This window comes from Gadus chalcogrammus, chromosome 14, assembly GCF_026213295.1.
Source record: "Gadus chalcogrammus isolate NIFS_2021 chromosome 14, NIFS_Gcha_1.0, whole genome shotgun sequence".
NCBI classification, from domain to species: Eukaryota; Metazoa; Chordata; class Actinopteri; order Gadiformes; family Gadidae; genus Gadus; species Gadus chalcogrammus.
In genome coordinates, this window is record NC_079425.1 from 28,304,807 (window position 1) to 28,323,182 (window position 18,376).

Sequence of the window (18,376 nt, forward strand, 5' to 3'; positions counted from 1 at the left end):
GCCGCCAAGCACACTGAATCATCCCAGCTTACTGATTATGCTGAATAAACCCAGCACACTGAATCAGCCCAGCACAATGATTACACAGATTCAGTCCAGTTTACTGATTAGACTGAATCCGCCCTGCTCACTGAATACGCCAACACAATGAATTACAGCTGCAAAATAAACAAATCTATTTTTAAAAGCGCTGTCAGCAAGATATACACAGTGATCTATTTAGGGGAGCATAACCAAGTTAAACAGACAGAGCACTGCATGGACAGATTGTGGCAAAAAGGAAAGAGATGATATGTGACAGACAGACAGACAGACAGACAGACAGACAGACAGACAGACAGACAGACAGACAGACAGACAGACAGACAGACAGACAGACAGACAGACAGACAGACAGACAGACAGAGAGAGAGAGAGAGAGAGACAGAGAGAGAGAGAGAGAGAGAGAGAGAGAGAGAGAGAGAGAGAGAGAGAGAGAGAGAGAGAGAGAGAGACATTAGCAGAGCAGGGATATTTTGAGATTAGGAAAGGGCAAAGAGAGTACTCATGACCAAGATGTTATGTGTGCAGTAGGTGCTATGTGCATATAGTAAATACAACCTAACCCTAACCTCACCATAACCCTAACTCTAACCCTATAACCCTAATCTAATCCTAACCATAAACCTATCACCCTAACCCTGACCTCCTCTTTCCTCCCCCCCATCTCCTCCTCAGCCCCCCCCGCCCTCACCCCCCCTCAGCTCCCCCCCCCCTGTGATAAGGAGGAGCAGACGTACCTGAGGCGTTCTTCAGGTTCCCGTTGGAATCCACCGTGGTGTACATGACGTACGGCCCGGGCTGGTTCACCCCGAACGGCTGCAAGGACAGAAGGCTCCGTTAGACACCCGCTTTACACCTCATCTGCATCCTGCACACCTGACCGCTGCACAACACTCAGGGCTCAGGACTGACGACGGAGCGACAGAGCCACACTCAGTACCCAATGTGGACGGGGAGGAACAGGGGTGATGGAGAGGTCTCCATAGAAAGGCGATGGATCGATACAACTGGCTGAATACGAGTGAGAGAACGGCCTCATCACAGCCTCCCTCTATTCCCTCTGTCAAATCACAGGCACACACACACGCACACAAACGCAGTGATGTGACCCCGTAAAAGTTAAACAGCCATACACACAGGGATATGACCCAATACCAGTTAAACAGACACACACACGCACACACACACAGGGGGATATGACCCAATACTAGTTAAACAGACACACACACACACACACACACACGGGGATATGACCGAATACCAGTTAAACAGACACAGACACACACACACACATGGGGATATGACCCCATACCAGTTCCACAGACACATCTGGGGGGTTGATCAACTGATTAAATGATCAACAAAGACCGAGAATGAGGAAGAGAGGAGGTAGAAGAGAGAGAGCTAAGGAGCAGAAAGACAGAAGGGGTTGATAGAGTGATGGTGAAAGAGAAAGAAAGAAAGAAAGAAAGAAAGAAAGAAAGAAAGAAAGAAAGAAAGAAAGAAAGAAAGAAAGAAAGAAAGAAAGAAAGAAAGAAAGAAAGAAAGAAAGAAAGAAAGAAAGAAAGAAAGAACGAAAGAAAGAACGAAAGAAAGAAAGAAAGAAAGAAAGAAAGAAAGAAAGTGAGAGAGAGAGAGAAAGAGAGAAAGCATAAGAGACTAGGGGAGAGAGAGCATAAGAGACGGGGGGAGAGGTGGAGGCCATCCATCAACGCTAACAGTCTCATGTGAAACAGTCTCATGTGAAACAGTCTCATGTGAAACAGTCTCATGCCTAACAGCCTCATATCTAACAGTCTTATGCCTAACAGTCTCATGTCTAACAGGCTCATGTCTAACAGGCTTATGTCTAACAGGCTCATGTCTAAAAGTCTCATATCTAACAGCCTCATGTCTATCAGTCTCATGTCTAACAGCCTCATGCCTAACATTCTCATGTGTAACAGTCTCATGGCTAACAGCCTCATGTCTAACAGTCTCATGTCTAGACATGAGTGTTGTCTGTCTTTCTTCATCCTGTATTCTTGTGAGTGCAGCTTGGAACTCTTCTGGTTTAATTTACTGATAAAGACCCCATAAGCGTGGACTCAAAGCAGAAGGGGAAACCCGTACAGACATCCATCAATAAGATCAGCTGCATGGGGAAACCTGCCAATGCTGCTGAACACTACAGCGCCACTACATTCGGGTGAAGCGTGTTTTACATGACCTTCCTTGTTACAAGGATGACATTTACAACATATTATAGCACAACAAAATGAGCAACATAATGTGACATTAGACGGGAGCGCTATGGACAGCACTGCAATCAACAACAGCTTCATCTCTGCCAGAGCTATCGTCAGAGGAAAGGCGTGGTGTCATCGCAGAGGTTGTCAAGCTTTTATAGCAGCATGACCCATATCAGAGCTTTCACTCATCGGGGAGAGAACCCCTGTCAGAGAGAGAGAGAGAGAGAGAGAGAGAGAGAGAGAGAGAGAGAGAGAGAGAGATATGATGGTGTGGTATTGAGAAGGTAAGCAATGCTCTGTCTCCCCTGTCAGGTGCATTGGTGCAGAAAGCTAACTCTCATTTATACATATAGGGGCCTATTTTAACGGTCTGAAACGCAAGTGAGAAGCGCCAAGCGCAAGTAGCTTTGTGGGCGGTTCTATGGCGATGTTGCTATTTTACCGGCACATAAATGACTCTTGCGCCTGGCGCAAATCTAAAAGGGGTTGGTCTGAAGTGGCCTAATTACCCGTAGGTGTGGTTTGGGCGTAACGTGCAATAAACCAATGAGAGTGCCAGCGCCCATCCCCTTTAAGAGCCATGAGCGTATTTGAATCTGACAAGTTGATATTTTGACAGTCGCGTTTCCAGTCTCCGATGAGACAGATGCATGACCACATGAATTTCAAACTTCAAATGGCTCAGTTTATGGTATAATAATAATTAAATAATATGGCCTAATTCACAAATGGAATAGCTTTTTCTTCCTCAAATAAATTTCAGCAAAGAAAACTTAACACACACACTTAACTGTGGTTCTATTTAATGATGTAAGCAATACATTAACAAACAGTTTCTTACCAGTATTGTATGCATTATCGTTATCAACTTGTGTTCCTAATATGCATGTGTCCCCCCGTTAATATACATTGCCATGGACTGTATTAACCGTTACGTGTTTAGTTTGCGTGTGTTTAAACAGATGGACGCACACACGCACCCCTGCTTTCATTAAAGAGAACCTATTATACTACTTTATTGGTCTTAATTTCTTATTAATGACTCCTATAGCGCAACCTGACACGAATCACAGCACAAAAAACGATGTAGATTTTCGGGAAACTCTTCCTCTCATCTGGGCGCTTTCAGCATTCTCTGTCAACGCTCGGTTTCGTCCTTCTCCGCCCCCTCGCCCCCCTCCTGCCAACCCCACTCCGTTGTGAATGGTTACCTTCCGGAAGACCTGCGAAGGGCAGTCGAGGTCCACCCCCACCCCCACCCCTGGTACTTGGGTCTTTCGGAAAACCAAATAAATTAAATAAGTTTCCCTCACAATCCAAAAACATTTTTTGAGAGGGGAAGTCATTGTTCCACAAACATGCAAAGCTACACTGTGAAGTGAAAAGTGCGGACTTGAAGCGCGCCACGAGGAGATTTGACCAGGCATATTGGGGCGTGGCAGGAGTGCCTCTACGTAGATGATTTCCCGGAAATGTGAACAAGCGAATCGCAAACGTTGTTCCGAGTGTTTAGCGCTCTGCACAGCCACCCCAGACTGTCAGCAGGGAACACGTCGAAATGCATGTACGTCATTATTTGACACTTTAGTATGGTTCAACATGACTATCAATCATTATAACAACGTTTATAGGTCATAAAAGTCGAAAAAGCATAATAGGTCCCCTTTAATTATTTTACACATACACACACACACGCACGCCCGCATTCATTCATTATTTTTAACACTCACTCGCGGTAAAACAATTTTTTCTCCCAATCAAATACTCCTCAATCCTAAAAGTTATGGGCTTGTACACGATGTCTGTGTCAAGAAAATATTTGCTTGCTGTACGGTGTTTGCAGACGCATTGACTTAAAAGTACAACTTATTATCGCTGTATCAGCTGTTCTTTCCCAAATAATTTACCAAGAATGTGTGGCTAAGTAGATGAAAGAAGCAAAGTGTATGCACGAGGTGAACAAGAAACATTATGCATGAGCCCTTAAAACAGCATCTGAACAACGCGCAACTGACTTTAAACCGGGTATTTTCTGGTTTGTGGCGCAAGTGATTTCTGAAACTGCAAAATAGCACCAGGGAACGTTTGCGCAAGAACACGCCTCCTCCTTTCGCCGAACCGCCCCTTGACATTGTCTTCTTCAATGGAAACATGTTATAATCGAAACGGCTGCCCAGACACAAATAAAACACAAAGTGTGAAGGTGGCTGAACGGCAGATGGCTATAGCATAAAGACAAGCTCTGATTAAACATACCGCCACCGATGATGGATGGTGTGTGGTCGACAGCAGGAGCAGAGACCCAGAAGGGTATGTGGTGCTATAAGGATGCTAACATGCTATAGCAGGAGAGCCCTTACCGTCACTTTCTGAGGACAGTCACTGGAACACAGGCCACTGAGCACTGGGAGAAGAGAGGGGGAGAGGGAGGGATGGAGGAGGTAGAACGAGAGGAGGAGGAAGAAAAAAAGACGTTAAATGTTTGTGTGGATTTCTTACGTCTTTCTTTGAGGGACGTGGACCCGGAGTGAAGCCTTCACCAGCGGGGGACTCTAACCCTTCTCACGTCTCCTCGTCTCAGTCGGTCCTGACAGACGCACACCTGATTTACATTCAAGAAGGGCTTCCCCCCCAGCCTCCAAAGCGCCCCGTCCGTCAGTCTGTCTCAATCAATACAGAGGAGGTGGGAGACCCATTTAAATAAATTAGCAGCACTGAGAGACACAGGAAAAATAAATGCGCTGGCTAATAACCTGCGTGTGAGTGCACTGGTGTATGTGTGCATGAGGTGTGTGTGTGTGTGCGTGGGTGGGTGGGTGGGTGTGTGAAGTATCCCTCAGGCCAATACCTCTGCAGCAGAATTCAGATGCAGCAATCCTGAAAATGTCTTAAACCAGAAAGGTGTCATTGAATGTTTCTTGAAACATATTTTGCATATTTGTATGGATAACCCAGCTCAGTATTTCGGTGCCATCGTGCTTCTTCATGGTGGTTTTCTTGTAAACAGCCTCAGTGAACGACATGACCGGATGAGGCTGATCTTCCTGGGCTTCTGCTCCTCCGAACTGACTGGGGAGACCACTTCCAGATCCACGCTGGCCTGAAGAAGACGCTCGGTGGGCCCAGAGGCACGGCCACCGGGGAGACGGGACGCCTTCCCCTTCCCTCAACCTCGTCTTGAATATCAGCAGGGACGCACGTTCAACATGAGGATCAATAAGTTAAAGGCTGAGCTGTCAGCAGCGCACCAAAGCTAACTATGATTGATAGATTATAAGGTATTGATTTAGCATTAAAGCTGTCCAACCTCGACAGGAAGGAGAAGGTAAGGTGGCTGATGGGAGGACGATAGGTAGCTGGAATCATTATGCAAGGGATAATGTATAGACACCGGTCATTATCGGGACCGGCGACGTTCTATACATTACCCCGCTTATTACACGGCTACTTGCCAATACGAAAAAATAACTCCACATGGTGTGTCTTTAAGCAATTTATTAGTTCCTAGCATTCTTAGTGTCGATCAGAAGAGAAATAGTCTGCCAAACACGTTGACGTCGATAGCAACCGAAGACGCTGGGATTGACAAGTTACCGGACTACTTGCGGAGTAATACCAAAGACGTCATTAGAGGCAAAAAATCCTTTGTTTTCCTTGACAGCGGTCAGTAATACTTAGCAACGGTGAATTATCAAATATAATTAATCGGCAGAAGTTGTAAAGGGCCCATGCAAGTGTACAGAGCGTTCCACGGCATTGTAATAAATTGTTTCAATTCACAACGCAGCAACGTGACGCAACTTTAGAGGGCAAGGCAACACCGCTTCAAACACAGACTGTGATGACGGGAATCCCCCACCGGGAGAGAGACTCATCCCCCACCGGGAGAGAGACTCATCCCCCACCAGGAGAGAGACTCATCCCCCACCAGGAGAGACTCTTCCCCCACCAGGAGAGACTCTTCCCCCACCAGGAGAGACTCTTCCCCCACCAGGAGAGACTCTTCCCCCACCAGGAGAGACTCATCCCCCACCGGGAGAGGAGGGACTCATCCCCCACCGGGAGAGGAGGGACTCATCCCCCACCGGGAGAGGAGGGACTCATCCCCCACCGGGAGAGGAGGGACTCATCCCCCACCGGGAGAGGAGGGACTCATCCCCCACCGGGAGAGGAGAGACTCATCCCCCACCAGGAGAGAGACTCATCCCCCACCAGGAGAGAGACTCATCCCCCACCAGGAGAGAGACTCATCCCCCACCAGGAGAGACTCATCCCCCACCAGGGGAGACTCATCCCCCACCGGGAGAGGAGGGACTCATTCCCCACCAGGAGAGACTCATCCCCCACCGGGAGAGGAGGGACTCATTCCCCCACCAGCAGAGGAGGGACTCTGGACCACCACTACATCAGAGGAGGGACTCTGGACCACTACATCAGAGGAGGGACTCTGGACCACCCCAGACTGGGAGCACAGAGCCAGGGTTCTTCAAGGAGCAGCTCATCAAGGCATGGAACAGAGCTTTAATGTCAGGGCAGCCTGCGCTTAATGCTTTGTGTAACTCAGCCCCCCTCGTCAATACCGAGGCATAGTGAGGAGACGACGGCCGCAGCTGACCTCAACAACGTTTGTTGCACACCGAGAACACTCCAGACAAAATGACATGTTGACCTTCAAAACCTCATATGAATATGTACCTCTGGTATGAATACGTACCCCTGGTATGAATACGTACCTCTGGTGTGAATATGTACCTCTGGTATGAATATGTACCTCTGGTGTGAATATGCACCTCTGGTATGAATATGTACCTCTGGTGTGATATGTACCTCTGGTGTGATATGTACCTCTGGTGTGAATATGTACTTCTGGTATGAATATGTACCTCTGGTGTGATATGTACCTCTGGTGTGATATGTACCTCTGGTGTGATATGTACATCACAACGCCACAATTCCCCTACTTTCATTTGGTTGTGATGTCAGGCACTGGGAGCCACCAGAGAGGCGATGTCCCTTTGCACATTACTGTAAACCAGGGGTCGGCAACCCTAGGCACGCGTGCCACCTCTGGCACAGGGCAGCATAATCATTGGCACCCTTAAAAAAAAAAAGAAATGTATTTTCTTATTATTTTTTTTTAATTAAAAAATGTCACCGCACAATGCGGCAGCATAATCATTACTACCAATTTTTTTTGCACTTTATTCTGTTTTGAGCATTTCCTCCCAGTGCAAATATGTTTCAATTAGTTACAGAAAGCAGTGTTCTGAAATGGGATCAATTAATAGTTTTTAAACCTATGTTGTGAGAAATAGAGAAGATAATATTTAAAATATTGTTGCAAGTGGCCTGTATGCATCGCCATCACATGGTTTTGCAAAGCTGTACATGTCTCAAAGATATTGATGTGGATGTGTCCAACATTCTCATATATTCTCGTTTTTTACATTTCTCACAGCAAATATGAGTTTCTGAAAATGGTGTTTTAAGATGGGACTTATGTAATTATAATTTGTAAGCCCATGTTGCAAATATAACAACCAAAAAAACATTTAAAATGTTGATGCATGATTATGGACTATATGGAAATAATACAATTCAAGTTCTTCTTGAAATGTTTTTTGTCACTGTGTCATAATTTAGATTAAGTTTTAAAATATTGTTGCTTAAGGCACACTCATTAACGAGAAAATGTCAAACTGGCGCTGCATGTTGAAAAGGTTGCTGACCCCTGCTGTAAACCATCTATCAATAAATAAAAGCTATCACAGGGTTATATGATGATAACAATGAATTATACCAGGCCAGCCCCCAACCCTTTTGTTTGTCTATTGGAAAGCCAAAAGCGGACCACTGTAGGAACACAGGTCACCTGGATAGAGCCTGAGCCAGCCCTCGTAGAGGTCTCTGGTCTCTAGGTCGTCCTCAGAAGTTTTCTCCAGCGGTCTCTTCACTGGCTGGTTGGCAAGTATATACGTCTGTGTTCGTGTCTGTAAAAAGTCGGTATTCATACCTGTAATGTGTCTGTGTGTGCGTGCATGCATACGCAAATATCATTTTTGTGTTGTGAACGCGCACGTGTCAGATTAAAAAGTAGCTAATTAAAATCAAGTAACTGGAATTGTTCGCCTACACTGAATTAAATAGCCCAGGCCAAGTAACCATGGTTGAGTGATTGAGGGTGAGAGTGAGAGAGGGGGAGAGAGAGAGAGAGAGAGAGAGAGAGAGAGAGAGAGAGAGAGAGAGAGAGAGAGAGAGAGAGAGAGAGAGAGAGAGAGAGAGAGAGAGAGAGAGAGATAAAGAGAGGGGGAGACAAAGACAGAGAGAGTGAAAGAGAGAGTGAAAGAGAGGGAGACGGAGAGCAGAGATCGTACCGCTGCGGTCGTCCTTCACGACTCAGCGCCGCCCCCACTGCTCCAGGGACCATAAGTCAACGTGTGTCTATCAGTGTGTGTGTGTGTGTGTGCGTGCGTGCGCGTGTGTGTCTGCGTGCGTGCGTGACTGCGTCCCCATCAGTGTCTGTGTGTCTGCGCACACATCCGTGTGTGTGTGTGTGTCTGAGTGCGTGCGTGTGTGCGTGCGTGCAGTGATTTCTCATGCGGTGCATGTGTATTTGTAGTATGTATTCGTGTGTACGTGTGTTTGTGAAGCTTGTTAGTGTCAAGAGTTCAATACAACCTAGAAGTTGGAGAACCGGATAAACAACATTGATTAGGGTTCTGTACTGTTAGGCCTCTGGTTCTGGTCTGTTAGGCCTTTGGTTCTGTACTGTTGGGGTTCTGGTTCTGTACTGTTAGGCCTCTGGTTCTGTACTGTTGTGGTTCTGGTTCTGTACTGATGGGCCTCTGATTCTGTACTGTTTGGGTTCTGGTTCCCAACAAGCAGAGAACTCAAAGTCCCAACCAAGATCCTAGAACAGCTCCCAAATGTCCAGCAGAAAAAACATCCTGGGATCGCAGCTTATATTACAAACACACACACACACACACACACACACACACACACACACACACACACACACACACACACTGTGACACACACACACAGCCATTTTTCGAGTGCAATATTGATGGCAGTGGTCTGGCACAAGACTACACACTCTGTACAGTAAAAACGGTACAGAGTGCATGGGATGTTTGTTGTAGTGGCCAACAATGAGTCAGCGTGTGATGTATGTCTCAGATGAACACAGGAGGACGTAAGAGAGGGACGGATGATGCTGGGGGGAAGGAGCTATTTTTAGGTTAAGAGGGACTGTGAGAACGGAGCGGTTGGAGATGTGTCCACAACATCCAGAGTGTTTACATTCTGAATGAGGAGATACATTAAGTCTTTGATTTAAAGGTCCCATGGCTACTTTATGGATGCATTAATATAGATATTAGTAGGCCCCAAACACAGTATTTGAAGACGCTCCCGAAATTCAGCCTTGGTGCAGAACTACAGCCACTACGAGCCAGTCGCACATTGAGCTTTCCCCAAATGCGCCGTTTTAGGGCTGTAACGATACACCAACTCACGATTCGGTTTGTATCACGATTTCTGACCCACTGTTCGATACATCCCACGATTTTTTTAAAGTTAAAAAGCATTTTATTTAAACAACACTTATGTAACAATTAACTTAATGTAACATTTAATAACAAATAATTTGGAACACTGAACAGATTTGAACAGAAAGAATACTATTAAAGTATAGCTAAATTAATAAATAAATAACCAAAGATTGCAGTTGGAGGATGCTTGCAGGTAGGCAAAAACCCTCAACTAGTTTGGTGGTTTAGTCAAATATCCTATTAGTGCTTCTTATTAGGCTATGTAGCTTAAATAATGACATAATCAGGCCGTACAGAATACAACATGTTTAAAAGCCGAACTTTCAAATAGATGGGAGAAAACATGAACGTCTAACATGAACGTCGCAATAAGGAGGCATAGTGTTACGAGTAGCGTATGTGTGTGTGCGAGAATGGCAATATGCGTATGTGTGTGTGTGAGTGACGTCAGCGAGTGAGTGGATGAGCGAGGAGAGCGAGCGGTAGCGTGTGTGTCTAGTGGAGAAACTAACGAGTCCGGTAGAATAAAGTACCCATCCTGTCAATAATCGGTGCCCGCTTCATTCCGACCTATAAGCAGACCAACTGCCCGTCAAATCACATAAAACATTAGAGACAGGGATCACAAATGCAATTCTTTTCGCGCTTGGCCCACTCTGGATAAATGTCGTTCATATCGCATATGAGGACTTCGACGGCTGTGGAGAAATGCAACCCTCCGTAGCCACGGAGAGCTGTCATCACAGAGAGGGCATCTCGTCACAGACTAACGGCATCGATAAGAGGGGGCGGTGTCAGCAGACAATTATTTAGACAAATTATTAGCAAATTTCAATCTGACAATTTGACCGGAGAATTAGAAAGGGTGTATAGCGCTTCTGCCTTCTAACACCGCGAGACAGGTTTGTGGCTTTGAGTGTCGCGATTTCGGTTTCGATACGCATATCGTTACAGCCCAAGCCGTTTCGGTGTCTGTAGCTTTAATGCAAATGAGGAGGAGAGAGGCGGGTCAAGGAGGAGGGTGGGGGTGTGGCCCTGAGTAGCTTGCAGCCACGGTACCATGCACTCTGTTTACAGTGGATGTAACGCAATGGCGAGGCGCACACAGCCTTTAACCGTGTTCTGTAAATATTCTAGGACACACGAGAGTCCTGGAGCTCGATATCTAAATAATATTATATTATACATAGATATATATATCATATAATATATATTATCCCAGCCAAAAGCTGTGTGAGCCACCAGACGATAATATGAATTTCAAACGACCGCGTTGGGTTCTCCGACGTCTCTGGTTCTCCCACATCCACATCAATCTGAAGTAGACTGAACCACGAAATAGAGGAGAAAGGGATTGTTCCCCGCGATTGTTGACCACGGTTGTCTCCCGCCGGAGCCTTGCTGCCTAGGGACCAGCACCTCGGCAGCGGTCAGCACTTATGCACCACCGCCTCCTGCAGCGCCGAGGCGGTGGTCCCTCGGCAGCGGGAAGCGGGGCTCAAGTGGGAGACATTCGCGGCCAACAATCCCTTTCTCCTCCATGTCGTGATTCACGTACTTCAGGGCCAAAGTTCTGTTCCCCCCATTTATTCTCAACCATGGCTGAGATAACCCCCACTACGAGTCTCGTTTTGGAAATACCAGAGACGAGAGTCCGACGTGTTATGCGCCATAACACCAACAGCAGAACGGTTACCCTAATAACAAGGAAGTGTACAACACTTGCGTTACAGTCCTGGAGCTCTATATCTACATAATATCATATGATAAATACATAGATATCTATATCATATAATACACATGATCACGGCCAAAAGCTGTGTGCGCATCCAGACGATATTATGAATCACAAACGACTTCGTCGGGTTCCCCAACGTCTCTGGTTCTTCCACTTCCAAATCTATCTGAAGTAGACTGAACCACGCGCTGCCCGCTGCCCGCTGCCCGCTGCCCGCTGCCGGGCGGTGGTGCTTCCCGACGGTGGTGCCTCGCGGCAACTGGCAGGCAGCATGTCGCAGTTCATGTACTTCAGGGAGTCAAAGCCAAAGTTACTTTCCCCCAATTCCTTCTCAACCATGGCTGAGATAACCCCAACTACAGTCTCGTTGTGGAAATACAAGAGACGTCAAAGAACCGACGTGTTATGCGCCATAACACCAACAGCAAACACTTGCGTTACAGTGTGTGTAATCACACACACACACGTGGCGCTCGCACGGTCGTGTCTCATTTGCGGGCCAAATTCTCTGGGCGGGCAAAGCAGAGAAAGGGGAGGAGCTTAGAACCCTTATGACGACATAAGGGACCACATCCCATCCTCAAAGGCGAGCAGAACACCTAGTGCTCGTTTTACACCGAACGCAAGTTTTACTAACTGGGGGACCATAGGCTGACTAGGGGAACTCATATTTATGTAAGAAAACCTCATAAAGTGAGATCTTCATGCCATGGGACATTTAAATAAATAAGTGAAGTTTAGTTTGAGAACTCTCGATTAAGTGCAGCAATACAAATGTGTGTGAGTGTGTGTGTGCTGTGTGTGTGTGTGTGTGTGTGTGTGTGTGTGTGTGTGTGTGTGTGTGTGTGTGTGTGTGTGTGTGTGTGTGTGTGTGTGTGTGTGTGTGTGTGTGTGTGTGTGTGTGTGTGTGTGTGTGTGTGTGTGTGTCTTTTTCATTTTTTTTTACAATTCAGTAGTTAAATAATTATTTCATAATATATATTCATGCATTTGGTCATCTCATTTCGTCATAACACGTAGACCCTTGCTATCCAACGTGGTGTTAATAATACAGAAGATAGGGAACCTCAAAGAAACATAGCATACTAAATCCCAATGGCAATTTCGGTCTAAAAAATTCGCAATTTCTATTATTTTCAGGTCTGACCAGGTCACACGTGAACGCACAACGTCCAAACGCCCACCGTCTAAACGCACAAACGTCAAAACGCACACGCTGCAGTCAGGTAGGGTCACATGTCAGTATAAGGGTCCACTGATAGACACACGCATAGACACACACACACACACACACACACACACACACACACACACACACACACACACACACACACACACACACACACACACACACACACACACACACGCAATGTGATGTTGGGCGCTGAGTGCGTGGGTTTGAGTGCTTTGCTTCCTGCCCTCATCTGGCTGATTTTGCTGACCTAGAGGCTGACTGGCTGTTTCAGTCAGCCATGCACCTTCAAACAACCCCACATCCTTCATCACACTCACAAACACTGTCAGCAAACCAACGAACGAACATCAGAGTACTAACCCTACCATTACATCTGGTCCCTATGTTACACCTGCGCCCTACCGTTACACCTGGTCCATTACATCTGGTCCCTACGTTACACCTGGTCCGTTATATCTGGTCCTTTACATCTGGTCCCTACCATAACACCTGGTCCCTACAGTTACACCTGGTCCATTACATCTGGTCCCTACGTAACACCTGGTCCGTTATATCTGGTCCTTTACATCTGGTCCCTACCGTAACACCTGGTCCCTACAGTTACACCTGGTCCATTACATCTGGTCCCTACGTTACACCTGGTCCGTTATATCTGGTCCTTTACATCTGGTCCCTACCGTAAACCTGGTCCCTACAGTTACACCTGGTCCATTACATCTGGTCCCTACGTTACACCTGGTCCGTTATATCAGGTCCCTTACATCTGGTCCCTACGTTACACCTGGTCCATTACATCTGGTCCCTACCGTAACACCTGCGCCCTACCGTTACACCTGGTCCATTACATCTGGTCCATTACATCTGGTCCATACGTTACACCTGATCCGTTACATCTGGTCCCTACGTTAAACCTGGTCCATTACATCTGGTCCCTACGTTACACCTGGTCCGTTACATCTGGTCTGTTACACCTGGTCCCTACCGTTACACCTGGTCCATTACATCTGGTCCCTACGCTACACCTGGTCCATTACATCGGGTCACTGCGTTACACCTGGTCCGTTACATCTAGTCTGTAACACCTGGTCCCTACCGTTACACCTGGTCCATTACATCTGGTCCCTACGTTACACCTGGTCCGTTATATCTGGTCCTTTACATCTGGTCCCTACCATAACACCTGGTCCCTACAGTTACACCTGGTCCATTACATCTGGTCCCTACGTAACACCTGGTCCGTTATATCTGGTCCTTTACATCTGGTCCCTACCGTAACACCTGGTCCCTACAGTTACACCTGGTCCATTACATCTGGTCCCTACGTTACACCTGGTCCGTTATATCTGGTCCTTTACATCTGGTCCCTACCGTAAACCTGGTCCCTACAGTTACACCTGGTCCATTACATCTGGTCCCTACGTTACACCTGGTCCGTTATATCAGGTCCCTTACATCTGGTCCCTACGTTACACCTGGTCCATTACATCTGGTCCCTACCGTAACACCTGCGCCCTACCGTTACACCTGGTCCATTACATCTGGTCCATTACATCTGGTCCATACGTTACACCTGGTCCGTTACATCTGGTCCCCACGTTAGACCCGGTCCATTACATCTGGTCCCTACGTTACACCTGGTCTGTTACATCTAGTCTGTTACACCTGGTCCCTACCGTTACACCTGGTCCATTACATCTGGTCCCTACGCTACACCTGGTCCATTACATCGGGTCACTGCGTTACACCTGGTCTGTTACATCTAGTCTTTTACACCTGGTCCCTACCGTTACACCTGGTCCATTACATCTGGTCCCTACGTTACACCTGGTCCGTTATATCTGGTCCTTTACATCTGGTCCCTACCATAACACCTGGTCCCTACAGTTACACCTGGTCCATTACATCTGGTCCCTACGTAACACCAGGGTCCGTTATATCTGGTCCTTTACATCTGGTCCCTACCGTAAACCTGGTCCCTATAGTTACACCTGGTCCATTACATCTGGTCCCTACGTTACACCTGGTCCGTTATATCAGGTCCCTTACATCTGGTCCCTACGTTACACCTGGTCCATTACATCTGGTCCCTACCGTAACACCTGCGCCCTACGTTACACCTGGTCCATTACATCTGGTCCATTACATCTGGTCCATACGTTACACCTGGTCCGTTACATCTGGTCCCTACGTTAGACCTGGTCCATTACATCTGGTCCCTATGTTACACCTGGTCCGTTACATCTGGTCTGATACACCTGGTCCCTACCGTTACACCTGGTCCATTACATCTGGTCCCTACGCTACACCTGGTCCATTACATCGGGTCACTGCGTTACACCTGGTCCGTTACATCTAGTCTGTTACACCTGGTCCCTACCGTTACACCTGGTCCATTACATCTGGTCCCTACGTTACACCTGGTCCGTTATATCTGGTCCTTTACATCTGGTCCCTACCATAACACCTGGTCCCTACAGTTACACCTGGTCCATTACATCTGGTCCCTACGTTACACCTGGTCCATTATATCTGGTCCTTTACATCTGTTCCCTACCGTAACACCTGGTCCCTACAGTTACACCTGGTCCATTACATCTGGTCCCTACGTTACACCTGGTCCGTTATATCTGGTCCTTTACATCTGGTCCCTACCGTAAACCTGGTCCCTACAGTTACACCTGGTCCATTACATCTGGTCCCTACGTTACACCTGGTCCGTTATATCAGGTCCCTTACATCTGGTCCCTACGTTACACCTGGTCCATTACATCTGGTCCCTACCGTTACACCTGCGCCCTACCGTTACACCTGGTCCATTACATCTGGTCCATTACATCTGGTCCATACGTTACACCTGGTCCGTTACATCTGGTCCCTACGTTAGACCTGGTCCATTACATCTGGTCCATACGTTACACCTGGTCCATTACATCTGGTCCCTACGTTACACCTGGTCCGTTACATCTGGTCTGTTACACCTGGTCCCAACCGTTACACCTGGTCCATTACATCTGGTCCCTACGCTTCACCTGGTCCATTACATCGGGTCACTGCGTTACACCTGGTCCGTTACATCTAGTCTGTTACACCTGGTCCCTACCGTTACACCTGGTCCATTACATCTGGTCCCTACCGTTACACCTGGTTCCTAAGTTACATCTGACCCCTACTGTTACACCTGGTCCCTACGTTAGACCTGGTCCCTACCGCTACACCTGGTCTGTTACACCTGGTCCCTACCACTACTTCTGGCCCTCACCGTTACATGCAGCCCTCGGCTGTAGCTCTTTCTCTCCGCTGTCCACTGAGCCCACGCATCAAACGCTTCAACAGCAGGGGTATAGCAGTGATATAATAACTGTTGATATCATATCTCTTCATATATCTCTTTATATAATATCTCTTTAGATCATATCTCTTCATATGATGTCTCTAAATAGAATATGTACATATATTATATATCTAAATAGAATATGTACACATATTATATCTCTTTGAATGATATTTCTTTATTATATCTCTTCCTATAATATTTCTTCTTTTAATATCTGTGCATAATATCTCCTTGAATTATATTTCTTCCTATGACATCTCTTCATATGACATCTGTTAATGTGACATCTCTTAAAAGCATATGTCTATATGTCTAGATATTATATCTCTTTATATGATATTTCTTTATAATATATCTCTTTACATTATATCTCTTTACATGTTAACTCTCGCTATAATATTCCTTCCTATAATATCTCTTTGTATAATATCTCTTTGAATTATATCTCTTCCTATGACATCTTTTCCTATGACATCTCTTCCTATGACATCTCTTTTATGATAGTTCCTCCTGCTGTCGTCCGGTTTTTAAATCTAGCTGAAGGCTTGCATGCGTGGTGGTTGTTGTTGTTGTGAAGTATTTTGGGAAGAAATTCTTGCCAAACTTTGCATTTGATTCCTGACAAAAGTGTGACAATATGAAAAATGACTGCAGTAATAACACTTGTGAAAATGTTTTGCGTGATTTCACATGTTCAAAAGCGGTCGAGGTGCACTCGTGTGTGGGTGGGTTTTATGTGCAGGGAATTAAAATCATAGCTAATAGCTTAAAAACGACTAAGTGCTTTTCTAACCAATTTACCAAAACCCATTTATCTTCAGGAACCCATTGAACATCCCCCTCACTAGCTCTGACGGGGAAGGCCGGAAAGAGGCACCTGGCTAGCGGACTGAAGGGTTAGGGTTAGGGTTAGTCCTCACCCTAACCCTAACCCTTCAGTCCGCTAGGGTTAGGGTGAGGGTTAACCCTAACCCTAGCCCTAACCCTGGCCTCATAAAGCCTCCTCAGGGGCCGGACGGGCCATCCAGATGTTGAAGGAAGATTCTCACGGCCACAAAAAGAACATCACAGCGCAGTCATCTGCTCTGCCGATAATCCAACCTTCTCAGTTTGATCAGAAATTCATTCTCAGAAGAGCTTCATTCTGCAGGGGCCAAGGGTCTAATTAAAAGCAGAATAACTGAAGTTTTTACATGCAAGCCGCATTAATGAGGTATCAGTGACATGGTTTGACTACATCTGGCAAGCTGTTGAGCAGTGACCAGAGCCCTCCAGACTCAGAGTCCGACAGTATAAGATTCAACACGATTGCATCATGTAGGGGAGAACATTTTGGGGTGGTGGGGAGGGGACAGAGAATGGATCAGAAAGAGTCAATCTGACTCAAAGAGACATGGTGCTCATGACGAGAGGAGAGAAGTCAGCGTAGAGGAGGCAGAGAGTACGCGTGTGTCTGCTGAACAAAGCTCCAGATGTTCCTGAATGCAGCTAATCTGCATCAGAATAAGTGAGCAGGAAACTAATCAACTCCTACAGTTCTGCATGCACTCAGGCACCCACGCACTCAACCACACACGCAGGCACACACGCACACACTCAACCATGAATGCACACACTCAACCACGCACGTATGCACGTTTGTCCCCTTCCCTCCCTCCCTCTCAATCTACCACCAATCATTTCATATGTATGGTTTATTCTCAGCTCAAGACTTCCCTCTCCTCCCCTCTTCAGCGGCAGTCTTCAGCCCATCTGCCCTTCTGTCCTTACTCAATCAACGGCTTACAGAGCGAATGCTGCTCATCTTCCCATAGATCAACTGAACGGGGGGGGAGGGGACGACTGCACTGGGCAGAAGAATTAAACTGAGTTCCAAGAGCCCATCGCCCTTTACCTGTCCTTAACCACAGCTGTCATTAGAAATGACCCAGCATGTCATAATTTATTCATAAAGGCCAACTGGACAAATACTTTCTGTATCATATTTTGATTTGGAGAACATAGAAATATCAGTAAAAAAATCACCTTAACCAAAATCTGTTAAAATGATTCCCCTCATCAGGTCAGACTCACTACACCATCAAACACTTGAATCAGCTGCAGGTGTGCAGACCAAATGGAATTAAGTTCCATTCAATATAAGAATGGACAGCAAGTACTGCCATGAAGTCATCAAAATGTAGCTGGGCCTGACCTGCTCTGGGGCAACCTCTGAAATCAGGTGATTTCATAGCAGAACGCTGATGAGACATTAAGCTGCATGGGGTTTATGTGAAGTCT

The 18,376-nt window shown here is 46.5% G+C and overlaps 1 protein-coding gene across 3 annotated transcripts in view; it reads right to left on the reverse strand.

Moving 5' to 3' along the window:
* The window catches only part of itfg1 (integrin alpha FG-GAP repeat containing 1), a 146,870-nt gene that overhangs the window by 35,740 nt on the left and 92,754 nt on the right, over positions 1 to 18,376 (reverse strand). For 2 of the 3 annotated variants that reach the window (XM_056607452.1, XM_056607453.1), the window contains 2 exons: positions 4,634 to 4,677; positions 780 to 858 (listed from right to left, as the gene is read on the reverse strand). In XM_056607452.1, the coding sequence (XP_056463427.1) occupies positions 780 to 858; positions 4,634 to 4,677 (123 nt within the window). Of the gene's footprint in view, positions 1 to 192; positions 255 to 779; positions 859 to 4,633; positions 4,678 to 18,376 lie in introns of those variants that run through there. The other variant, XM_056607454.1, reaches the window with a different exon arrangement.